This window comes from Neoarius graeffei, chromosome 26 (assembly GCF_027579695.1).
Source record: "Neoarius graeffei isolate fNeoGra1 chromosome 26, fNeoGra1.pri, whole genome shotgun sequence".
NCBI classification, from domain to species: domain Eukaryota; kingdom Metazoa; phylum Chordata; class Actinopteri; order Siluriformes; family Ariidae; genus Neoarius; species Neoarius graeffei.
The window spans coordinates 12,266,552-12,292,465 of NC_083594.1; the positions used below are offsets into that span (position 1 = coordinate 12,266,552).

At 40.4% G+C, this 25,914-nt stretch overlaps 1 protein-coding gene across 1 annotated transcript in view; it reads left to right on the forward strand.

Moving 5' to 3' along the window:
• Window positions 1–19,178, forward strand: part of abhd6a (abhydrolase domain containing 6, acylglycerol lipase a) — a 30,956-nt gene extending 11,778 nt beyond the window's left edge. The window contains exons 6-9 of the mRNA XM_060910855.1: window positions 2,565–2,722; window positions 10,302–10,356; window positions 10,445–10,545; window positions 18,274–19,178. Of these exons, the coding sequence (XP_060766838.1) occupies window positions 2,565–2,722; window positions 10,302–10,356; window positions 10,445–10,545; window positions 18,274–18,456 (497 nt within the window). The 3' untranslated portion in view covers window positions 18,457–19,178. The remainder of the gene's footprint in view (window positions 1–2,564; window positions 2,723–10,301; window positions 10,357–10,444; window positions 10,546–18,273) is intronic.
• The last annotated feature ends 6,736 nt before the right edge of the window (window positions 19,179–25,914 follow it).

Sequence of the window (25,914 nt, forward strand, 5' to 3'; positions counted from 1 at the left end):
TGCTCGACCATCTCAGATTTCAATGAAATTTGGAGGGCTCAGAGATACTATTAAAAGAAGTTAATCCCCAAAACTTGAGCTTCCTGTCACCAATAGTTTCAGAGATACAGGCATTTGAATTTTTCTATTTTTTTGTTTTTTGCTCAAAACATACATATTTCAAAGTGCAATATAATCTTTATTATGCAAGATAGAAACCTAAAATTTTGCACAGAGAGACTCAATGTCTTGTACTACAAGCTTCAACTTAGAATTTCAATGGTCATTGTATATTAGATGGTGATTTTAACAAGGACATTAAAAAGACAAATTTGCATTTTTTGCATTTTTAACTCATTCTGGAAGCTTCCCTGTGGCAGTAATGCTTAAACTAAGAATGTTATTCAAATCTACACAGAAATATCTACCAATTTCAGTTTTACCAAGTCTCCACTATTCCTAGTTTGTCTGTAATAGGGTTTTGAAATTCGCCGATTTCTAAAACATGCCATTTTCAGTAGCAAGAAATCCAATGTGGGATAGCAGTTAGGAACTTGTAAATTTTTTTCAGTAATCCCCAAGACCCATATTTTATATTTCCAAATTTTTGTTCTGTGTCTCTCAAGTATTTTTAAACTACAGGGGTTTAAAAAAATCCATTTTCACCAAATTTGAATTTTTGATATATTTTCATATAACTGATATTTGAGGGTTAATAAATGCTTCAATAAGGCTCAAGTAGGTTAGGAGACATGTTTCTTCCTCAATGTTAAATAAAATTTCAATTAATGCTCAGTATTAATTATTTGTAAATTGATTTTAATCTAAGACTGTGTAACATTAGCAATCAATGACCAGCTATTGTGTACCATTCAACAGCCAGCCTTATCAATATCAACACAGCACAATAGGTGACCTTTGATACCAGAACAGGTGGCTCATATCTTATAGTTTTAGAGTCTGTAAACTGCATACTTGTTCAGATAACATTATATTGCTTGGATTATATTAAATACATTGTAATACAGAGCACTGAGAAAATTTACCAATGTTATTAACTGAATGTGTTTCTTTGCAAGGATTGGATATTTTGAATAGTTGACTAGGGAATTTAATTGTAGTTGCTTTCAATTTGAGATCAGTATAAATGAGTTTGTTCTTAGACATCTAGAAATGGCTGAACTTCCTTCCTGTTCTAAAGGAATTGGACTAAAGAAAGATTCTGACTGCCATAAACTAACATACAACAGAAATTGTAAGTTAAATACACTCTCTCAGTATAGTTTGGAGCAAATTTCATTAATTAAACAGAGAACTGAACTTGAGAACATTTCAAGCACAGACACAGTATGTCTGCATCATGAGAAACTGTTTCTGATGAAATATGAAGAGCTACAGAAAAGTTGTTGCGATCCATATGAAAGGCACAAGAAAAAAGTTAAAACAGAATTACGTTCAATTCTTCCTGAAACAGCAGATTTACTTTCAGAACTGATAAATACAAATATTAAACCTAGACAAAAATTGTGTTCTAAATGTTCACAGAGAGTGAAAGAACATTTAAGCCAAGCAGATTCAGCAGGTTCTACAGAATCAGAACAAGAGAGCATGTGTGTAGATGTGGATCCAACATACACTGGTGAGGTAGCTGAATCACTTGACAAAAGCCTTGTCAATTGGTTGCTCTCCACTGAAAATTGCCAAGTATAGCCACAAACAGAAAGCTGCATATGGCAAAGCAAAGCTGCAACGAGTAGAAGAAACTTTACGTTCTAAAATGAAATTTTATTAATTAATGAAATTTGCTCCAAACTATACTGAGAGAGTGTATTTAACTTACAATTTCTGTTGTATGTTAGTTTATGGCAGTCAGAATCTTTCTTTAGTCCAATTCCTATAGAACAGGGAGGAAGTTCAGCCATTTCTAGATGTCTAGATGGCTGAGACTTGGTAAAACTGAAATTGGTAGATATTTCTGTGTAGATTTGAATAACATTCTTAGTTTAAGCATTACTGCCACAGGCAAGCTTCCAGAATGAATTAAAAATGCAAAAAATGCAAATTTGTCTTTTTAATTTCCTTGTTAAAATCACCATCTAATATACAATGACCATTGAAATTCTAAGTTGAAGCTTGTAGTACAAGACATTGAGTCTCTCTGTGCAAAATTTTAGGTTTCTATCTTGCATAATAAAGATTATATTACACTTTGAAATATGTATGTTTTGAGCAAAATGCAAAAAATCGAAAAATTCAAATGCCTGTATCTCTGAAACCGTTGGAGATAGGAAGCTCAAATTTTGGGGATTAACTTCTTTTAATAGTATCTCTGAGGCCTCCAAATTTCATTGAAATCTGAGATGGTTGAGCATAAATTTGTCAGATATTTGTTGATTTGGCATGGAATGACCCAACAGTGCTAAGTGTGTTGAATTGGCCGATATGCCAGGTTTGATTTCAGGGACACAGTTAGTCAATTTGGGATTGACGCATCCCTAGACATATCTGTGTCACCGAAGCTGATTGTGGATTATTATTCTAAGAGCCTGAAAGGCCACAGAAATCAGTCTCTTTTTGTCACGCAGGTCTGAAATACACCAAGCAGAGTGAATTCCTGAGACGTCTGAGAGACTTGGAGAACAGCATGCATGTCCAGAGCATCCCTCTCATCCCCTCAACTCCAGAAGAGATGGAGGACATGCTGAAACTGTGCTCTTTCGTGCGCTTTAAGATCCCTTATCAGGTATACACCTCTCAATTTTACAGCTTATTTTAGGAATTTACCTTTAAACATTATTTTATCTTGCACAAACAAGTGCTCTACTTCAGATCCATCTTGCTGCAGTGATCAGCGAGGATCCCAGAACCAACAGATTTCTATGGGGGTGTCAAACTCATTGAAGTAACAGGCTACGTTACACTTAAAGGAGAACTGAAGTCATTTTTAAACTTGCTTTATTTCTTAATTAACGTGTTATAGGGGTGTCACGATTCGGTTCAGTTCATCGAAAATCGAATCGGTAGCAGTACGATTCGATTTCGATTCGTCATACTTCAATTTCGATTTGATTCATGAATTACCTTACATCCCAAGTCTCCCAGAACTTCTGGGAGTCTCCTGCATATTGATAGAAGCGAGCAAGAGCGTGCGCGCGCAACATTAAGGTCTGCATCACGCATCTTAGAATGTGCGCGCGCGAGGGAGACTGTGTGCAGTGTTGCCAGATACTGCTGACGTTTTCCATCCCAAAATATGTTCAAAACCCGCCAAAATGCACTTATTAAAACCACCCAATGTGGCAACACTGCCTGTGTGCCTGTTCATGTAGCGCATGCCAGACAAAGAGCATCCTGATTGGGTTACTCAGCAAAATAAGCCAATCAGCTTTCAGTGTGGGCGGGCTTTTATCCCTTTTCTCGAGGACCGACCGGCATAGCAGAGAGAGAGCGCGCGCCCCAAAAAACGAAAGTACAAACCCCACTTCAGCTCAGATTACACAAAAGAATCTCCCTGTCTAATAAGGGTAGAAAATAATGACAGTTTCGCGCGATGTACTGTTTGCAGCAGTGGTTTCAGCATTGCCCATGGTGGCTTAAATGATTGTAAAGGACATGTTGAGGTGAGGAGCGTCATTTCATGTGCATTATAGGTCTACAACAGGCTGTCATGAAAAGACCAAACTTATTGAAGATTTCCGTAAAGTAACAATGTATGAATATACATCATATATATCAAATACACGTCATATATAAGTGTGTATCTTTTTATAAATGAGGTTAGCTTGTCTAATGTAGCATGTTGGGGAGAATCATAGTATCATATCTATATTTCTGATAAAATTTTAGGTATGATCCCGTGTATAACTCTCCTACTTATTGCTCATTTCATTATTTTGAGTTAATGTTGACTGTTGACTGAAAATTTTACCTTTGTGTAACAGTTTTCAAATTAAAGTGAAACTAGTCAAAGTACATCATTTCTTACTTGTTTATCAACTTAAAGTGAATCGAATCGAAAAGAATCGAATCGAGTACTAATAATCGATAATCGTATCGAATCGAAGAGTGAGTGAATCGTGACACCCCTAACGTGTTCTTCAATTACGTTTTCAGTTTTAGTAACTTTATACCGTGACTCGTATTGACAACTAATTGCAATTAAATATTATACTTATCGGCCTATTCGGTTTTTAGCCGTGTTGAATTTAGTTCGTTTGGTCCACGGCAGGCGTCGCTTATCCGCGCGATCTTCACGAGACTTGTGCGAGACTTCGAAACGTGAAGTGTCAGCCAGGTGTCAGTGCCGCCATTTTGAAAACTGTTTTCCAAACGAAATATTGCACAAAAACGAGTTTAAATGACGATTACTGCCTACTTTTTTCAAACTTTCCTGATTGCTATCAAAATAAACAAAACTTCCGGCTTGATTACGTCAGCATTCGAAAGAGGGCGCGCGTGTCTTTTGACAATGTTCGCAGATGTCGGTCACTTTGGTTTCCGCTGTACGTTTTACTTCCGTCCTACGATGTCTCGCACAGGTCTCAATGAATCTCGTTTACGGCCATTGCTTTGACATATAGACTGATATATTACAGAGCATATTTCAAACACTCATAACTTACTATAGCAGTGACAAAACAGCGATCAAAAATGCATTCCTATATTTACTAAAATGAGATCAATAGAATTTTGATTATAAAAAATTGCCTTCAGTTCTTTAATCCACTGTCAAGTCAGGGCAAAAAAAAAACCCCCAAAAAAGCAGTTTAGTAGGCCAATAACACATCAAAAGTTCCACTTAAATGCGATCTGCATTTTTATCAAAGGTGCTTTCTGAATGCACAAACTGATTAGACGTATAACACCTACAAAACACATGAATAGACTGCAATTCAATAACAAAAAGATTTTTTTCAAGCTATGGTTTTGATATATATTTATTCTGTCCACATTCGCTGGATATGAGCAATTGTGCGCTCTGATTAGCTACTCTACTACTAGGACATCAGCTCATATACCATGAGTAGAGAAAAACAAAATGGCAGGGCGTGTTGCTGAACTAATCGAGGAGGAAATAAAAACTCTATTTGAAAACAAAGCCCCAAAAATTTTCATCAAGTATTTAAAAGCATATAGTTTTTTACTTGCATCAAAATCAAATCAGTTGTTCCTTGGCCCATGGCTCACCTTTTCTCCAAATTGCATCAAAATCCATTCACTACTTTTTTAGTTACATTGGGAAAAGACAACAAATGGAGGTAAAAACATAACCTGCTCCAGTAAAGTCGGTGGAGGTAAAGATCATATCAGTGCCCTTTATTTTGGACTTTTGCCGTTTAAAAGTCACAGCAGCATTTGCAACCTTTTACTTTTCACTAATTGTGACCACGGGCGCAGATAGAGGGGGGGACGGGTGGGATTCGTCCCACCCAGATTTAAATTCACTTCGTTCGGTCCCCCCCACTTATAGGGAGGAAAAAACGTCTATGCTGTCTTTCTTTGCATAAGGCAAACCTCACGGAAAAATCAAAAGACTAATTACCATTCGGTTTATTGAGGTGCACGGCAGTGTATACATAGTTGCAACAACTCACATAAAACAAAACAAAGACTGATATTCGGTTGGTTGAGCTGCGCAGACTGCACAGGTTGCGAGCTCGAGCTTGGTTGCTATGGTAACCCACAACAAGTTTGACAGGCATATCGGGGTTGGGGTTGGTTTGCTGGCAGCTTTGTCCCCCCCAGTTTTTTGTCCCCCCCAGTTCCAAAAACGTATCTGCGCCCCTGATTGTGACACATCTAGAAATATCACATTTTAATTTCTGATATTCAGTGTGAATAAACATATTAGACATTTGTAGTAGACCGTAATCTTTAGTTTTGTTGAATAAATGTTTTAATCGAATATATTATCATGCAGTATATCCATGATTATTCTATCCACATCCACAAGGAATCGCGCGCTCTGATTGGCTACTTTACTACAAGGATATCGGCTCATAGATTACCGTTCAAAAGTTTGAGGTCACTTTGAAATGTCCTTATTTTTGAAAGAAAAGCACTGTTCTTTTCAATGAAGATCACTTTAAACTAATCAGAAATACACTCTATACATTGCTAATGTGGTAAATGACTATTCTAGCTGCAAATGTCTGGTTTTTGGTGCAATATCTCCATAGGTGTATAGAGGCCCATTTCCAGCAACTATCACTCCAGTGTTCTAATGGCACAATGTGTTTGCTCATTGCCTCAGAAGGCTAATGGATGATTAGAAAACCCTTGTACAATCATGTTAGCACAGCTGAAAACAGTTTAGCTCTTTAGAGAAGCTATAAAACTGACCTTCCTTTGAGCAGATTGAGTTTCTGGAGCATCACATTTGTGGGGTCGATTAAATGCTCAAAATGGCCAGAAAAATGTCTCGACTATATTTTCTATTCATTTTACAACTTATGGTGGGAAATAAAAGCATGACTTTTCATGGAAAACACAAAATTGTCTGGGTGACACCAAACTTTTGAACGGTAGTGTATACCGTGAATAGAGAAAAACAAAATGGCGGACCGTGTTGCTGAACCAACCGAGGATGAAATAAAAACTCTACTCGGAGAAAAAAAAATGTTAAGCTATTTAAAAGTAACAGAAATAGCTAAAAGGATATAGTTTTTGTTTGTTTATTATAGCATTTTTTCACAAATTGCTACTGTCATTTCGCCAGTTTGTTTACATTCTAAGCGGAAATGATTTTGTCAGACCTTTTGTACAAAGTTTTTATTTATCGAATTTGCTAAAAATAAAAATGCTCTGTTTCTCAAAATCCAGTGAATGTGGATAGAATAAGAGTTATTCCACTCAATCTCGTCGTACATGGCTTATAGCCAACTCGGTGCTACACGCCTCATCGGCTATCAGCTCATGTACGGCTCGATTGCATGGAATAACTGTTAAATATTCACACAGTGACTTGCTGAAGTATTCAGCCCTGGGAATTGCATTATTGGGAATGTCATGACTCTACACAAACAAACTAGGTCATAATACTGATGAGTTGGGGGCGTCGTGGCTCAGGTGGATAAGGTGCCATACCATAAGATCCGGGGACCCGGGTTTGATTCTGACCCGAGGTCATTTCCCGATCCCTCCCCATCTCTCTCTCTCCTGTTCGTTTCCTGTCTCTACACTGTCCTATCCAATAAAGGTGAAAAAAGCCCCAAAAAAATCTTAAAAAAAAAATTATACTGATGAGTTTGCAAAATTTTTTCCAAATAAAACCCAAAATAATTCTGTACAAATAATTATCCTGTTACTGTGAAACTTCGACATAGTAGTCTTGGAAAGAGCATCGTCTAGTGCTTCTTCCCCAGAGCTGTAGCCTCCGTTCCACCCCCCCCAAGTTGCTGCTAACGCACTGATCACTTTACATTCAGGACTGTAAATACAGCTATTTACAATCTGTGCAATATCTGCCTACACTGCAGTTCCCCCACTTACTTTGTCTCATACATTTTATTTATTTATTTATTTATTTATTTTTATTGCTGCTGTTTTCTCATAGTGCTACTAAACTAACTTTTGTTGTATAACTACAACGACAATAAAGTCTTATCTTGGCTTATCTTTTTTTTTTGCAACTTGCTAATAAAATGAAGTTTATTGCTCTAGTTTGCCCCCTAGTGGAATAACGGAGACTAGCCCTTTTTTTTAAACTTCTAATTAATTTATAGTCAGCAAGACAATTTTAATTTACAACATAGATTTGAAATTCATTTGGTGGCCCAGATTACAACCTTTATCATGCTTGTGGGCTATAGGTTTGAGGAAAGTTCTGTATTATTGGTGTAAATTCAAACTGACTAGCTTTTTGCTAGGACTTTTTTCTGCTTCTTCTGTAATGCCTTTTTGAATAAAACTGTCTACAAAATGCACTAGAAGGGCACTCGGTAGAATGCGTACCTCTGCCAAGCCACATACAGTATTATCGACATCAAAATTAAATGACTTGAACCTAGGATAATACTAAAGTTGTGCACCAAATTTCATCAGAATCAATTCACTACTTTGAATTACGCTGGAAACAGACAAAAAAAAAAAAATGCTAGATCCACATACATATCTGGACCCTGGATATGCACACACACACATCTGGATTTGCATCAAGATCAAATCAATTGTTCCTTGGCCCATGTCTCACCTTTCCTCCAAATTTCATTAAAATCCGTTCACTACTCTTTGAGTTACATTGGGAAAAATTAAACAAACAAACAGAGGCGAAAACATAACCTCCTCCAAAGAAGTTGCCGGAGGTAACGAATGTAATGAAGGTCTCGTGAAAGCAAGACAACGTTCTCAAGTAATAATGTTTTTAGATGTCTCGTGATCTACTGTAGGTGTTCTGCTTCAGCTGTGATCATTCTTAGGCTTAAATGTAGAACTGAGAAAGTTGGGTTCCTTCACTTTCCCTTGAAGTTAGTAAGATTTTTTTCATTTTTCTGAAGTATTGTGAGTGTCATCATTAGTTTATTTTAACGCTGTTAGTAATGACACGTTAAAGGGATCCTCCAGCGGATTTATTCTCAAACTTATTTTAAGTAAAAGTAGTCACAGATTTCAAAAATCAAACTTTCATTTTCCTCTCATCTCATTATCTCTAGCCGCTTTATCCTGTTCTACAGGGTCGCAGGCAAGCTGGAGCCTATCCCAGCTGACTACGGGCGAAAGGCGGGGTACACCCTGGACAAGTCGCCAGGTCATCACAGGGCTGACACATAGACACAGACAACCATTCACACCTACGGTCAATTTAGAGTCACCAGTTAACCTAACCTGCATGTCTTTGGACTGTGAGGGAAACCGGAGCACCCGGAGGAAACCCACGCGGACACGGGGAGAACATGCAAACTCCACACAGAAAGGCCCTCGTCGGCCACGGGGCTCGAACCCAGACCTTCTTGCTGTGAGGCGACAGCGCTAACCACTACACCACCGTGCCGCCCCACTTTCATTTTCTGAGACTAAATAGTTTTCAAGAAAAATGCATTTTTTTTAGAATACCAGATGGGCTTCCTGTGGTGGTGATGTATGCGATGACGTCAGTTAGTGGTCACTTGGAGCAACTCGGCTGTTTATATTCTCTGTTTACATCATCGTTTTACTAGTTTTACAAGTATTTTTAACACATTTATCAGTTTTTAAACAAGTATGCCTCATTGTGTAGCATATAAATGCCACAATGATGCTAAAAAGAAAGCACAAGCTGGAAGTAGACTGCATTTCTGCAGAGAAAATGCCAAGTGTGCTTGATCAGCTGAAGCAGAGGGTCAACGACAGAAACTGGATAAGATGTGAGACTTCGTGCTGCAAAATATTTTTTTTCACATGATCTCTACAAAGTGTGTGTAGCTGCGCACTCTAAAATCTCGTTTAAAATGGCTCAATTATTATTTTTTTTAACATGATCTACAGCTGGTTCTGGGTAGATTAACAAAGAGAGTGTGTGACATGGTTTAAAATAGAGATTTTAGAGCTCAGCTGTGTGCTGAGTCACTTAAAACTGAGATTTTAGAGTGTGCGGTCACACACATTATGCTATACACACTACACACACTTTGCCACACACTTTTTCTATACATCATGTGAAAAAAAAATTTTTGCAGCATGAAGTCTCATGTCTGATCCAGTTTCTGTTGGTGACCCTCTGTTCCAGCTGATCAAGCACACTTTGCATTTTCTCTGCGGAAATGCAGTCTACTTCCAGCTTGTGCTTTCTTTTTAGCATCATTGTGGCATTTATATGCTACACAATGAGGCATACTTATTTAAAAACTGATAAATTCAGTAAAAATACTTGTAAAACTAGCAAAACTACGATGTAAACAGAGAATATAAACAGCTGAGTTGCTCCAAGCGATCACTAACTGACGTCATTGCATACAGTATGTCACCACCCATCCGGCATTCTAAAAAAATGCATTTTTCACTATTTGGTCTCTGAAAATGAAAGTTTGATTTTTGAAATCTGCGACTACTTTTACTTAAAATAAGTTTGAGAATAAATCCACTGGAGGATCCCTTTAAAGTACGGTATAATCTTATAATATTTAACTTTTTCTTGCTTTTTCATGATGTAAATGTTAAATATTTTTGTAAATGCTACATCAGATAATTATCGTGACACATACTGTGTAAACTGGAAAATGTAAAATGTTGTTTAATATTTTAAATGACCATGATATGATCTTTATTTTATATTCGTCATTGTGAAGCATTGCATCCTTATGGTTCTATTTTTATTCTTTTCCTAATGCCATAATCTTTTTATATAGATCCTTCAGGGATTGGTCGAAGTCCGTATTCCGCACAACAACTTCTACCGTGAGGGTTAGTTCCATTCACTGATGTTTTGTACATGGCTGCTCTGTACCTGCTTCAAGTTGACGTGGCTGCAAAACTTCTCATTTTGTTTCAGTGTTCATGGAGCTGACAGGAGAAAAATCGAGACACTGCCTACATGAGAACATGCATTTTATTTCAACACCACTTCAAGTCGTTTGGGGGAAGCAGGATCAGGTAGGATTAGATCACATCATGAACTTCATGGAAAAACCCCCAGTAAACTTAGAGTTTAAAGAGTTGCTATATCCTTCCTGGCAGCTCGAACCATCTCATTTCATCTCATTCTCATTATCTCTAGCTGCTTTATCCTTCTACAGGGTCGCAGGCAAGCTGGAGCCTATCCCAGCTGACTACGGGCGAAAGGCGGGGTACACCCTGGACAAGTCGCCAGGTCATCACAGGGCTGACACATAGACACAGACAACTATTCACACTCACATTCACACCTACGGTCAATTTAGAGTCACCAGTTAACCTAACCTGCATGTCTTTGGACTGTGGGGGAAACCAGAGCACCCGGAGGAAACCCACGCGGACACGGGGAGAACATGCAAACTCCGCACAGAAAGGTCCTCGCCGGCCACGGGGCTCGAACCCGGACTTTCTTGCTGTGAGCCGACAGCGCTAACCACTACACCACCGTGCCGCCCCAGCTCGAACCAATCTGTCCATTTTCCTCTGACCTCTCTTCTCAACAAGGTGTTTGTTTCCACCTACAGACCTGTCGCTCACTCAGTGTTTTTTGTTTGTTTGTTTGTTTTTCGTACCATTCTGTATAAACTCTAGAGACTGTTGTGTGTGGAAACCTCAGGAGATCAGCAGCTTCTGAAATACTCAAACCCCATCTGGCTCAAACCAACACCCATGCCACAGTGAAAGAAAGTCACACCTTGAGATCACAATTTTTCCCATTATGATATTTGAAGTAAACATTAACTGAAGTTCTTGATTTGTATCTGCATGATTTGATGCAAACATCTTACATTTTTTTTCCTTTTTTATCTTTTGTAATTACGACCACCTGATATGTGCAATAAGTGTGTTTTCATCTACTTCATAATTCCTCTAATTTAGTATTTATCTTAGGTATAAAAAAAAAAAAAAAAAAAAAATATATATATATATATATATATATATATATATATAGGTGGCACGGTGGTGTAGTGGTTAGCGCTGTCGCCTCACAGCAAGAAGGTCCGGGTTCGAGCCCCGTGGCCGGCGAGGGCCTTTCTGTGTGGAGTTTGCATGTTCTCCCCATGTCCGCGTGGGTTTCCTCCGGGTGCTCCGGTTTCCCCCACAGTCCAGAGACATGCAGGTTAGGTTAACTGGTGATTCTAAATTGACCGTAGGTGTGAGTGTGAATGGTTATCTGTGTCTATGTGTCAGCCCTGTGATGACCTGGCGACTTATCCAGGGTGTACCCCGCCTTTTGCCCGTAGTCACCTGGGATAGGCTCCAGCTTGCCTGCGACCCTGTAGAACAGGATAAAGTGGCTTGAGATAATATGTATTTTTTTTTTTACTTGTGTGGCTTGATATGTCCTCTTCTGCTGCTATCCACTGTGCTGCTGCAGACAGGAAATTTCCCCATTGTGCGATAATAAAGGTCTGCTTATCTTATTGTGCTGCTGTCAAGGGATCGGCTGATTTTAGATAGCCAAGTGGATGGGTATTCCTAATAAAGTGGCCAGTTAATGTGTATATACAATATTTAATTTCAAAGCCAGTATACTTGGATGGACAGCTAAAATAAGAACGCATTTGTCATTGTTCAAGTATTTATGAACCTGACTGTATGTACTGTATATTTGGCTTGTGAGCCGTCTTTGAGAATCCAGTCAAGAGCAGATATTTCTCCTGAGGAAAGAATCAGTATTTAGTATATTCGATTGGTTACTTTATACTGTTTTGTGTTGAATTGTATACATGCTGCACCCTCACTGTATTTTTAACTTAGTAGATCAGATCAGCAGGAACCGTCCAGAGAAGGCCCAAACATATCATCATTTCAAATGTCATATTTAATTTCTTTCATTCTTTCATAATTTCATGATAATTATTCTCTCCTGATTCTAATTTGGCCTCATTTTCTATCAAATTTGCATCGGAAATGAAAGGGTTACTGTCCTGAAAACATTAAAATCGAGTTATCCAATGAGATTTGTTTGTTTGTTGTCTCCAGGCTGAGAAGAGTTTAGAGCTGCTCACTCATTGGTTAGGACTTCATTGCCGGCAGTGTATGTTTATGTAGGAAGTGACAGATGAATTAACCAATCAGATTTTGATTTATAGTGGGAGGGACCAAAAATTTATCATCCTTGGCTTTCTCAAAGGCCAATGCTAGTGGTCAAGTCAGTGATATCGAGAGCAAGTAGCACAGGCTAACGACCGAGGAACTAAGATTTCTGCCTCCAGACTCTTCTTCCACACATGTAGCAATGTCCATAATTTTATATGAATAAAAGTTTTTTATTTTCTTTTTTTGTGAACTTCCTCAAATCCCTCTATTGTAAAATCTGTTAATTTGTTGGGTTCCGTTAATGGTTCCACTAGTGTTTCTGATGGGGCGTTAATTAGTGTAACACACCTGTGGACATCATCGTGCTTGGGATGTCTGGAAAGGGGGAAGCTGACCTCGTGAATCCTGCATGGACAATATTCATTAATACAGTGTGTGTGTGTGTGTGTGTGTGTGTGTGTGTGTGTGTGTATGTATGTGGATATACATATGTATACATACATATACAGTGCCTTGAAAAAGTATTCATACCCCTTGAACTTTTTCACATTTTTCCACCTTACAACCACGAACTTAAAAGTGTTTTATTGAGATTTTATGTGATAGACCAACACAGAATGGCACATAATTGTGAAGTGAAACGAAAATGATAAATGGTCTTCAAAATTTTAAACAAATAAAAATCTGAAAAATGTGATGTGCATTAGTATTCAGCCCCCCTGCGTCAATACTTTGTAGAGCCACCTTTTGCTGCAATTACAGCTGCAAGTCTTTTGTGGTATGTCTCTACCAGCTTTACACATCTAGACACTGAAATTTTTGCCCATTCTTCGGCCGAATCCCATTTCACCCCTTGGACCAACCCCTTGGCCCTTCCCCTCCATTTTGCGCGTTCACGTGAAGGGGTAGGGGTATCCCAATCCCAGTTAACGCGGAGGGGTAGGGGAAGGGGTAGGGCTTCTGTACCCCTCCAAACGGAGATTTTCCTGGAGCTGACTCCGAACGAAGGGGTTTGAGTGATTTCCCACAATGCCATGCGGATTTCAGCGAGATTTCATGCGGATTTCAGAAAGATGGCGGTTCCCGCGGCGAAAGATTGTCATAAATGTATTTTCTCCATTATTTACATGTTTTAAGTTGTTATCCAGAGGAAACACGCCGCTTGATTCGCTTTCGAGCTGAGAATGAGCAGCGATTTCTGAAATCCAAGCTGCTGCTAAAAAGCTTTGGGAGTGAGTATTGTTTTCGGTTGCTTGACTGCGTACGTTTTGTTCTGTTATTCTCGCTTTTATTGTTTACATGAGTGTTCTGACACCTCATTCTGTCGGATGTGGTGCACGAAGCGCCAAAGATATCCCATTCAGTGGTGTTAGTTAACAGATCACACCCTGCCAGCAGAGATTTCTGGTTCTGCCTCTGGCTCTGACTGTAGCGGCTGGTCGCAGCCAATGACGCATTTGGTTGCGTTTTGCTAACGTAAACGCTGACGGAGGTACGCGATGACGTATGCGATCGTTGAAGGGCTATCCCAATACGTAATGGTTGAATTTCAAGCCCTATCCCTTGTAGCTCAGTTTCAAGGGGAAGGGCCAAGGGGAAGGGGAAGGGGGAGGGGAAGGGGGAGGGGTAGAAATTAGAATTGGGATTGGGCCTTCTTTGCAAAATAGCTCAAGCTCAGCCAGATTGGATGGAGAGCGTCTGTGAACAGCAATTTTCAAGTCTTGCCACAGATGCTCAATGGGATTTAGGTCTGGACTTTGACTGGGCCATTCTAACACATGAATATTCTTTGATCTAAACCATTCCATTGTAGCTCTGGCTGTATGTTTAGGGTCATTGTCTTGCTGGAAGGTGAATCTCCTTCCCAGTCTCAAGTCTTTTGCAGCCTCCAACAGGTTTTCTTCCAGGATTGCCCTGTATTTAGCTCCATCCATCTTCCCATCAACTCTGACCAGCTTCCCTGTCCCTGCTGAAGAACAGCATCCCCATAGCATGATGCTGCCACCACCATGTTTCACAGTGGGGATGGTGTGTGCAGGGTGATGAGCAGTGTTAGTTTTCCGCCACACATAGCGTTTAGGCCAAAAAGTTCAACTTTGGTCTCATCTGACCAAAGCACCTTCTTCCACATGTTTGCTGTGTCCCCTACATGGCTTCTGGCAAACTGCAAACGGGACTTCTTATGCCTGTCTTTCAACAATGGCTTTCTTCTTGCCACTCTTCCAAAAAGGCCAGATTTGTGGAGTGTACGACTTATAGTTGTCCTGTGCACAAATTCTCCCACCTGAGCTATGGATTTCTGCAGCTCCTCCAGAGTGATCATGGGCCTCTTGGCTGCTTCTCTAGTGCTCTCCTTGCTCGCTCTGTCAGTTTAGGTGGATGGCCATGTCTTGGTAGATTTGCAGTTGTGCCATACTTTTTCCATTTTTGAATGATGGATTGAACAGTGCTTCTTGAGATGTTCAGAGCTTGGGATATTTTTTTATAACCTAACCCTGCTTTAAACTTCTCCAGAACTTTATCCCTGACCTGTCTGGTGAGTTCTTTGGTCTTCATGATGCTGTTTGTTCTAAAGTGTTCTCTAACAAACCACTGAGGCCTTCACAGAACAAGTGTATTTATGCTGAGAGTAAATTACACACAGTAGGACTCTATTAACTAATTAGATGACTTCTGAAGGCAATTGATTGCACTGGATTGTATTTAGAGGTATCAGAGTACAGGGGGCTGAATACTAATGCACAACACATTTTTCAGATTTTTATTTGTTTCAAATTTTGAAGACCATTTATCATTTTCGTTTCACTTCACAATTATGTGCTACTCTGTGTTGGTCTATCACATAAAATCTCAATAAAAATTTTTTAAAGGTGCCCTTCCACCAAAAACGTTTAATACTGGCTCTTTTTGAAATACCATAGTTCACTCCGAGTTGCATATGCATGCTGCATGTGAAAATGTAATTCTACTCCCATTCCCTGTATTAGCTTATGAAAGAAAATAGTCGGAAAAACGAGCGGATCAGAAAAAGCCATACGAAGTGACATCACTTCGAAAATTAGTATTCATGGCCTCACCCACCTTGGCTTGCGACCGCCCATGGGAAGAAAGCACGAGGAGAGAGACGTAATTTGCCCCGAGGCGCGGTGCGTTGCTCCGCATCAGTTTCGTTTCTAACGGCGGCTCCAGCCCAACTTTGCACACTCGTAACTCGGGCAGGGGAGGTCCCAGCCTCCCCAGACTTGGCAGCCAGCGGTCTCTGCCCTCTCCCGAACGAAAGAGTGCTCCCTGGGCGGGCTAGCTCCGCGCCTCGGGACATAATTCACCTAACCCTAACCCTAGGTCCCAGCCTCCCCAGACTTGGCAGCCAGCGACCCCTGCCCTCTCCCGAATGAACCAGCGCTGCCAGGGCCTGTCAGCTCCCAGCCAGGGGACGTTATTTCCCCCCACACCCCCCGAGGCGAGCTCTGCTCTGTGCCTCGTGCCTTGATGAGAGCCGCTGCCGCAGGGAGTATTCAATTAAATAAATAAATGAATGAATGAATGAATGAATGAATGAATGACACTCGTACGTGCACACACACAAGCGTTCTGGTTGGGGAGAGAGCTCCCTTCCTCTGTTCTCCCTCTCCTCTTATAGGGCGCGGTCACTGGGGAAGACACGCAAACACACATTAATTCCTGTCAGGTGCAGTGATTCTGCCACTTACCTTCCCTGACTCCATTCACTGACAAACATCGATGTCGAGACCATAATAGCCAATCGAAACAGGTTTTACAAAGACACCCACATCCGCTTGTTCTGACCCACTGGAGGTAGCGTCACAGTGCTGTTAGCCAATCAGAGGTAACACGTTTACTGATTGCTGTTAGCCAATCAGAGGTAAAACGTTTACTGATTGCTGTTAGCCAATCAGAGGTAAAACGTTTACATGTCATGAATATTAATGAGTAAGAGCTGAAATCCTGTCGTTCTCCCGCCACCCACTCCTCCACCAAACTAGAACAGCCAGAAACAGGAGAACCACAGCATTTTTTTCACCAAAACCGGCGCACAGGGCATTCATTCATACTAGAGACCACCGCACAACTAATGAAAAAACGATGCAAAGGGACCTTTTAAGTTTGTGGTTGTAAGGTGGAAAAATGTGAAAAAGTTCAAGGGGTATGAATACTTTTTCAAGGCACTGTATGTGTATATATATATATATATATATATATATATATATATATATATATATATATATATATATATATATCATCTCATTATCTCTAGCCGCTTTATCCTTCTACAGGGTTGCAGGCAAGCTGGAGCCTATCCCAGCTGACTATGGGCGAAAGGCGGGGTACACCCTGGACAAGTCGCCAGGTCATCACAGGGCTGACACATAGACACAGACAACCATTCACACTCACATTCACACCTACGCTCAATTTAGAGTCACCAGTTAACCCTTTGGTGACTGACCCCTTGAAAATGGTTCCTCCAGGAACGATGACGTTTCAGTTGTCAAGACAACGGAAAAACTAAAATACAAAAACAGAAAGATACGTCACAATGCTCTTGTGCACAAAACAAAATGCTCTTGTATTTGTATTTTAGTTTTTCCGTTGTCTTGACAACTGAAACGTCATGGTTCCTGGAGGAACCATTTTCAAGGGGTCAGTCACCAAAGGGTTAACCTAACCTGCATGTCTTTGGACTGTGGGGGAAACCGGAGCACCCGGAGGAAACCCACGCGGACACGGGGAGAACATGCAAACTCCGCACAGAAAGGCCCTCGCCGGCCACGGGGCTCGAACCCGGACCTTCTTGCTGTGAGGCGACAGCGCTAACCACTACACCACCGTGCCGCATATATATATATGTGTATATATATATATATATATATGTGTGTGTGTGTGTATTATATTTCCCAAGATATGTTGATTATTTTTTGATATAAGAATGTTTTGACACACATCCGCTGTTTACATTGGCTCAAATATTATCTATCTATCTATCTATCTATCTATCTATCTATCTATCTATCTATCTATCTATCTATCTATCTATCTATACTAAACAACTATTAGTCCTTTTTTTTTTTTTAAATAGTGCTTGGGATGTCTGGAAAGGGTGATGCCAGAATCTTTCCCCTGTCTCCGTGTGTTGATCGTCCCGTCATTCATTGTTTTCCAGAATAAATGCTGACAGATGAACTCTTCGCCTCCTCTATTAGCCACACAGAGACTTTTAGTTATTATCAGAGTAACTGACTGGTTATAATCAGTTACACACACTCGCCCCAGTATTTTTCAGACTTAAGTATTCATTTCTCTATGCAATTTATTTACTTTTAAATCAACATTGATAACTACACACAACAGAGCTACGTGACACCCTGCTGCTAATCCCTTGCAAAATCCTTTGCCCTGTTGCTTTTTTGGTGTGTCTGGCTAAGTTTTGGCTGAGCTCAAGTCCCAGCTCTAATAGTAACACTTTGCCACTGTAGTAGACACATGGTAAAATACATACCAATGTAGAGGTACATTTTCCTTTTCCCCCACTGAATAAAATGTGGGGTGTGTAAACATTTGTGCCCATGCCACATCATTCCTGTACATGTCTGTTTTGACACAATGTTTTGATATCCTATAGCGTTATCATATGACTGTGTGCAGGTGCTGGATGTTTCCGGTGCGTCTGTGTTGGCTAATACTTTGCCCGGATGCCAGGTTGATCTGTTGGACAACTGTGGCCATTCTGTGGTGATGGAGCGTCCTCGGAAAGCTGCTCATCTCATCATGGACTTCATCGCGCGTCAGCAGAATTCAGGAAGCGGAAGCAGCAAAAAGCTCTCTTGAAACCATGCCTCACAACAAGATGATGTAATTTGTAAATAATCTTAAATGTATTTTTCTAGGGAACCCTCAGGGATGAACCCACCAGACTTAACATCACTCTTGTAGTATTTAATATTAATCAGAATCAGAAACACTGCTGATTTTACTGTGAACTGGAAAATTAACAGGCAATAACATTTTAATGAACGATTCAGGTTTTACTCATTTAAATAGCCACAAAAATTGCAATTATTAATGTTTAGACAAAATGTCCTCCATCCTTTTAGGTAATCATGAAACACTGCATGTACTTGTGTGCACCCTGTGCTGCAATGCACTTCATTGTATGAAACAGCATAACATTTTAATCTGTACTTCGATGTTAAATAATTGCATTTTTATGTTGAATATTTTAATGTTTTAATTGGTATTTCTTCTGTATTTAAAATCCACATTTTTAAGCTCCTGCAAGTGCTGAAATGCAATAGTGTTTTATTATTTTCCATGTGCGATGCACTGCACTCAGACACAACATTGTTCTTAATACTTAGTAAAAGCACTGGAGCTATAACTCTCGACCCATTTCTAATACAAAAAAAAAAAAAAAATCCTAGTTATTTATACTGATTTGTCAGTTTACTAGGTACCTAGATTCAGGAACTATTTAAACACCTACCATATAGAGTGTCTTGCAAAAGTATTGATCCCTATTGGTGTTTGTCCTGTTTTGTTGCATTACAAGATGGAATTAAAATGAATAAATGAATATTTATTAATTTTTTTTTTGGGGGGGGCACCATTTGACTTGCACAACATGCCTACCACTTTAAAGGTGCAATTTTTTTTTAAATTGTGATACAAACAATAATTAAGATGAAAAAAAAAACAGAAATCTGGAGTGTGCACAAGTATGAAACACCTAAATAAGAGCTGGTCCAACCAGTTGACTTCATAAGTCACATAATTAGTTGATTAAGATCCACCTGTGTACAATCAAAGTGTCACGTGATGTCTGTATAACTCAACCTGTACTGGAAGGACCCTGACTCTGCAACACTACTAAGCAAGCAACATGAGAACCAAGGAGCCTCCAAACAGGTCAGAGGCAAAGTTGTGAAGAAGTATAGATCAGGGTTGGGTTACAAAAAATATCCCAAACTTTGACTATCCCATGGAGCACCATTAAATCCATTATAGCAAAATGGAAAGAATATGGCACCACTACAAACCTGACAAGAGAAGGCCGCCCACCAAAACTCACAGACTGGGCAAGGAGGGCATTAATCAGAGATGCAACAAAGACACCAAAGATAACACTGAAGGAGCTGCAAAGATCCACAGCGGAGATGGGAGTATCTGTCCATAGGACCACTTTAAGCCGTACACTCCACAGAGCGGGGCTTTATGGAAGAGTGGCCAGAAAAAAGCCATTGCTTAAGAAAACACGTTTGGCGTTTACCCAATGGCATGTGGCAGGCTTCCCAAACACATGGAAGAAGACTCTCTGGTTAAATGAGACTAAAATTGAACTTTTTGGCCATCATGGGAAACGCCACGTGTGGCATAAACCCAACACCCCGAGAACACCATTCCTACACTGAAGCATGGTGGTGGCAGCATCATGCTGTGGGGATATTTTTCATCTGCAGGGACAGGAAAGCTGGTCAGGATTGAAGGAAAGATGAATGGCACTAAATACAGGGCAATTCTGGAGGCAAACCTGTTTGAGTTGGCTGGAGGTTTGAGACTGGGACGAAGGTTCACATTCCAGCAGGACAATGACCCTAAACATACCGCTAAAGCTGCACTGGAGTGGTTTAAAAGGAAACAGTTAAATGTCTTGGAATGGCCTAGTCAAAGCCCAGACCTCAATCCAATTGAGAATCTGTGGCATAACTTGAAGATTGCTGTACACCAACGCAATCCATCTAACTTGAAGGAGTTGGAGCAGTTTTGCCTTGAGGAATGGGCAAAAATCCCAGTGGCTAGATGTGCTAAGCTAATAGAGACATACCCCAAGAGACTTGCAGCTGTAATTGCAGCAAAAGGTGGCTCTACAAAGTATTGACTTTGGGGGGGTGAATACACCAGATTTGTTTTTGTTTTTTCATCTTAATTATTGTGTCACAATTAAACAACAATTTTCACCTTTAAAGTTATAGTAATGTGTAAATCAAATGGTGCTAACCCCCTAAAAATTCGTTTTAATTCCAGCTTGTAATGCGACAAAACAGGATAAACACAAATGGGGATGAATACTTTTACAAGACACTGTAAACGTAATGAAAATTATAAATTTAATGTGCATTTACTCTATGTTTACCTCATATACTAGCAACCTGGTGTACATATTTACTTTCGAGAGCTTGTCTACAGTTAAATTGTGATATTGCTGTTAGATAATTGCGATATTGTATAAATAACTGGAATGCTATTTAGTTGTGTAAGGAGTAAAACACTTGGGAACATGGTGTTATAGTAAAATGATCAATAACCAAGTGGAGTAACGTGGCCTGATTTTACTCTTTACTCTTCCTATTTACACTCTGATTACTTTCCTAAAGGCCCAGTCACACAGCCAAAACTTACGATTTACGCATGAATTGCGCATAAATTTCGAGTCGTGCGCGATTCATCAGTGCTGTGCGTAATTCATAAGTTTTTTTGACGTGGAGCATCAGTAGTTGTCAGTGGATGTTCGACGAATCGGGTTTGTGCGCGATTCCAGGTTTTGAGCTGCTCAAAAATATTGATCACGCACAAGTATGCGCGATTGTGCGCCGTTTAACGTAATTCGTGTGTCCTTTGCCGTAGTTCTGACGCGGACAATGCACGACATATGCGTGGACCGTTAGTGGTTGATCGCAAGAAATTTACCGCTACCGCGCACGTCGATGACTTTTCACTGATGAATAACGCACATATCACGCATGTCTCGCTGTAGTAACACGTACATTTCACTGATATCCACTGACATGCGCGCTCTATGCGTCGTTCATCAGTGCTAGTGTGCGGTTCATGCGTGCTTATATGTGGTTCATACGCAGTTTATGCGTGGAGTGTTCGTCAATAAAAACCAGAAATTGTCCCTCTTTTGACCCTATGCGCTGATGTGCGTGATTTGTAAGTGATTGTAAGTGATTTGTATGTAGTTCATGCGCAATTAATCGGTGATTTTCGACCACGCACACCCCCAAAAAATGGTCAATTTCTCCACTGACAATCACGCACAAGCCAACTTTATACGTGATTTATACGTGATTTATGCGTGATCGGCTGTGTGACTGGGCCTTAAGGCAGCACTATTCTTATACCACAGCAATTTGCCAATTATTGCATTACTTACTTATTTATTAAAGAATGATATACACGCTGAATATAAGGCGGGACAGATAACCTGAGGTCAAAATCAAACTGGGGACCCTGAAGCTGTGAGAGGACACTGCTTGCTGCCCTAATTGTATATATATATATACACGGACACACATATATTGTGTGTGTGTGAGTGCGTGTGTGTGTGAGAGAGAGAGAGATCAAACATGAAGTGAGGGCCTATCTCAGCAACACTGAGACTTTTTCAAAAGAAACTTAATAATTATTTTCAGGGCCAAGGCAGGATGTTAAGGGACATCAGTACTGTCTAAATTCACCTGTAGGGGGCAGTATAATTCACCAAATTTTTAAAACTCATAACTTTCGAACCACTCAACATCAAATCACAATTCTTCTTGCTGTTGATGCCCTGGAAGGTGTCTCCGATGTAATGAATGTAATGAATTTGTGATTTGCCAAATTCAGCCGTTTTGAGTTTTCACTAAAAATAAATAAAAAAATAAATAAATAAAATCCTTTGGCTTCTTTTCTACAGATGAGATGAACCTGAGCAAAATGTGTTTCTTAGATTTTTGATATGAGGGACAGTTTGCACACAAATGAATTTGATGGCAAAGTCAATAAAAATTGGGCGGCACGGTGGTGTAAGTGCACGGTTGCCTCACAGCAAGAAGGTTCTGGGTTCGAGCCCAGTGGCTGGCGGGGGCCTTTCTGTGCAGAGTTTGCATATTCTCCTCGTGTCTCCGTGGGTTTCCTCCGGGTGCTCCGGTTTCCCCCACAGTTCAAAGACGTGGTTAGGTTAATATGGGACGCCTTTGGGCTGAGGTGCCCTTGAGCAAGGCACCTAACTCCCAACTGCTCCCTGGGCGCTGTTAGCATGGCTGCCCACTGCTCTGGGTGTGTGTGTGTGCTCTGCTTCAGATGGGTTAAATGCAGAGAGGAATTTCACAAGTGTGTGATGAATAAAGTTGTGCTTTCTTATTCCTCCAATTGCTAAGGGACGGGGCCAGAACGTGCTTTACCCTCTTAATTGCTACTTGCAGATATATATTTTTTATTTTGCCATCATTACAAACACTCACTGATTTCAACTCTTTTCACAATTTGGGAAATAACACTTAAGGAAATAGAAAAAAATTGAATATTTTATTCAACCTACTTTTTTATCTGTTGGCATGTGTGAAAAATTGTCAGGATACGATCAAACAATATGACATCAAAGTACAAAAAGGTATGTGTTTGCCACACACTTAAAGGTAGACACCACCCTCCTTATCGGCTGTAGATAAAATGCTGTGAGTTATGTTAATCTCAAAAGTAAATATTGACCGTCTTCTCCTTGTGTCAACTTTGTCTGAGAAGAGGGTTAATAAACTGAGACACCACCCTCTGTATCTAATATAAATAAGGGTATTCGGCTTATGCTTTATGCAAAAAAAAATCCTGCATTTAACAGGAAGCATCTTGAACAATTTTGTCACCTGCTGCTGACAACTTTCTCGTAAGTATCCCAAATTTTCTCACAAGTATAGCAAGCTCGTGAGATGGAATCCTGGTGATGCCAGAGCCATTCTGGAGTTTGTGAGAGGAAAAATGGGCCGTGATGACTGGGTGTGAAGGGTGTCATATCCTCTCTCCCCGTCAGTCACAGTGACATGTGTCAATTGAGAGCATCTGTGAGCTCATGTATGCGGAGGGGGTGAATAGCACTTTGCTCAGACTGTGTTATGCTGCCCTGTGATGCAGCATGAGCCCTAGGAAATAGCAGTTAGAGCTATTATCAGAGCTGTTGCTGAATTGTTTCTGTTAGATAACACTAAGAAATAGGTTTAATAAGAGTTTCTGTGTTTGTGTATGCAACATTTAAAGGGAAGCCTAAAAGTGTGAAATCTGTTTTATTTCGATATATAGTATCTTTAAGAAGGACAATCCAGCCACTGGGGGTGCATAAGTGTACTCTTGGTGCCGGTCCCAAGCCCGGATAAATTGGAGAGAGTTGCATCAGGAAGGGCATCCGGTGTAAAACTATGCCAAATCTAACATGCGGAATGAAAAGAGAAATACCATACCGGATTGGTCGGGGCCCGGGTTAACAACGACCACCTTTGGTACTGTTGGTCAACAGGGTGCTGGTGGAAAGTGTGCTACTGAAGGAGAGAAAGACCTGTACAGACTAGCTAGGCAGAGAAACAGGGAAGCGAGGGATGTACAGCAGGTAAGGGTGATAAAAGATGTAAATGGAAATGTGCTGACAAACAAAGAGAGTGTATTAAGAAGGTGGAAAGAGTACTTTGAGGATTTATTAAATGAGGAGAGTCCAAGAGAGAAAAGGTCCGATTTGTTGGAGACAGCAAATCAGGAAGCAGAGTTGGTTAGTAAGGATGAGGTGAGGGCAGCCATGAAAAGAATGAAAACTGGGAAAGCAGTCGGACCAGATGGTATCCCGATTGAGGCTTGGAAATGTTTGGGTGAGATAGCTGTGGAGTTCCTAACGAGATTGTTTAATAAGATCCGAGAGAATGAGAAAATGCCAAATGAATAGAGAGTGTGCTAGTCCCAATATACAAGAATAAGGGAGCTGTATAGAGCTGCAGTAATTACAGAGGAATAAAATTGATGAGCCACACCATGAAGCTATGGGAAAGGGTATTGGAGGCGAGATTGAGAAGAGAGGTAGCAATCTGTGAACAGCAGTACGGGTTTATGCCAAGGAAGAGCATGTCGGATGCAATTTTTGCTTTAAGAATGTTAATGGAGAAGTACAGGGAAGGCCAGAGAAAGCTACATTGTGTGTTTGTAGACCTGGAGAAGGCATACGATAGAGTGCCGAAAGATGAGTTATGGTACTGTATGAGAAAGAGTGGAGTGAATGAGAAGTATATTAGAGTGGTGCAAGACATGTATGAGAACAGTGAAACAGCAGTGAGGTGTGCAGTTAGAACAACTGAATGGTTCAAGGTGAAGGTGGGACTCCATCAAGGATCTGCTTTGAGTCCTTTTTTGTTTGCCATAGTGATGGATAGCTTGATGGGCAAAGTGAGGCAAGAGTCACCATGGAACATGATGTTTGCGGATGATATTGTGATATGTGGTGAAAGTAGAAAGGAGGTTGAGTTGGGTTTGGAGTGATGGAGGTATGCATTGGAATGAAGAGGAATGAAGGTGAGCAGTAGCAAAACAGAATACATGTGCATCAATGAGAATGGGGATGAGAGTGTAGTGAAGATGCAAGGAGTAGACGGAAAGAAAGTTGGTGAATTCAAGTACCTGGGGTCAACTGTGCAGGAAAATGGGGGCTGCGATAGTGAGATGAGAAAGAGCGTGCAGGCAGGGTGGAGCAGTTGGAGAAGGATTTCAGGAGTCATTTGTGATAGGAAAATCCCAGCAAAAGTGAAAGGTAAGATGTATAAGACAGTAGTGAGACCAGCTGTGATGTATGGATTGGAGACCATACCCTTAACGAAGAGACAGGAGGCAAAGTTGGAGGTGGCGGAGTTGAGAATGTTAAGGTTTGCGATGGGAGTGACAAGGTTGGACAGGATAAGGAACGAGCACATCAGAGGGACAGCACATGTGGAGAGCTTGGGAATTAAGCTAAGAGAGATGAGACTGAGATGGTATGGGCACATCCTGAGAAGAGATGCAGAGCATGTGGGAAGGAGAATGTTGAGGATGGAGCCGCAAGGCAAACGAAAATGAGGAAGGCCAAAGAGGTGAGAGATGTGGTGAGAGAGGACATGAAAGTGGCAGGTGTGGTAGAGAAGGATGCTGAAGACAGGGAGCAGTGGAGACGAAAGATCCGCTGTGGCGACCCCTATTCGGGAGCAGCCAAAAGAAGAAGAAGAAGTAGTATCTTTAAGAAGGACAATATTTGTTTTAATATAGTAAAGAAAATCTTTCTAGTTTCTGTAATGTGAGCATATCCTCCTACAAACATCCAAACTAAGTATTTATATCTGGTTTCTTCTCTCCTAGAACTGACTTAACTAAATACAAACAGCTGTTAAACAACCTAGAGAACAAACATATTCATCCTTATTTCTGATTTTTCTTATTATTCTTCACATGGACATCCATGTAAACACCCTACACCAATGCAATGCAAATGCAAAATAAATTCTTCTTCTTCATTTTAAGTTCACATTA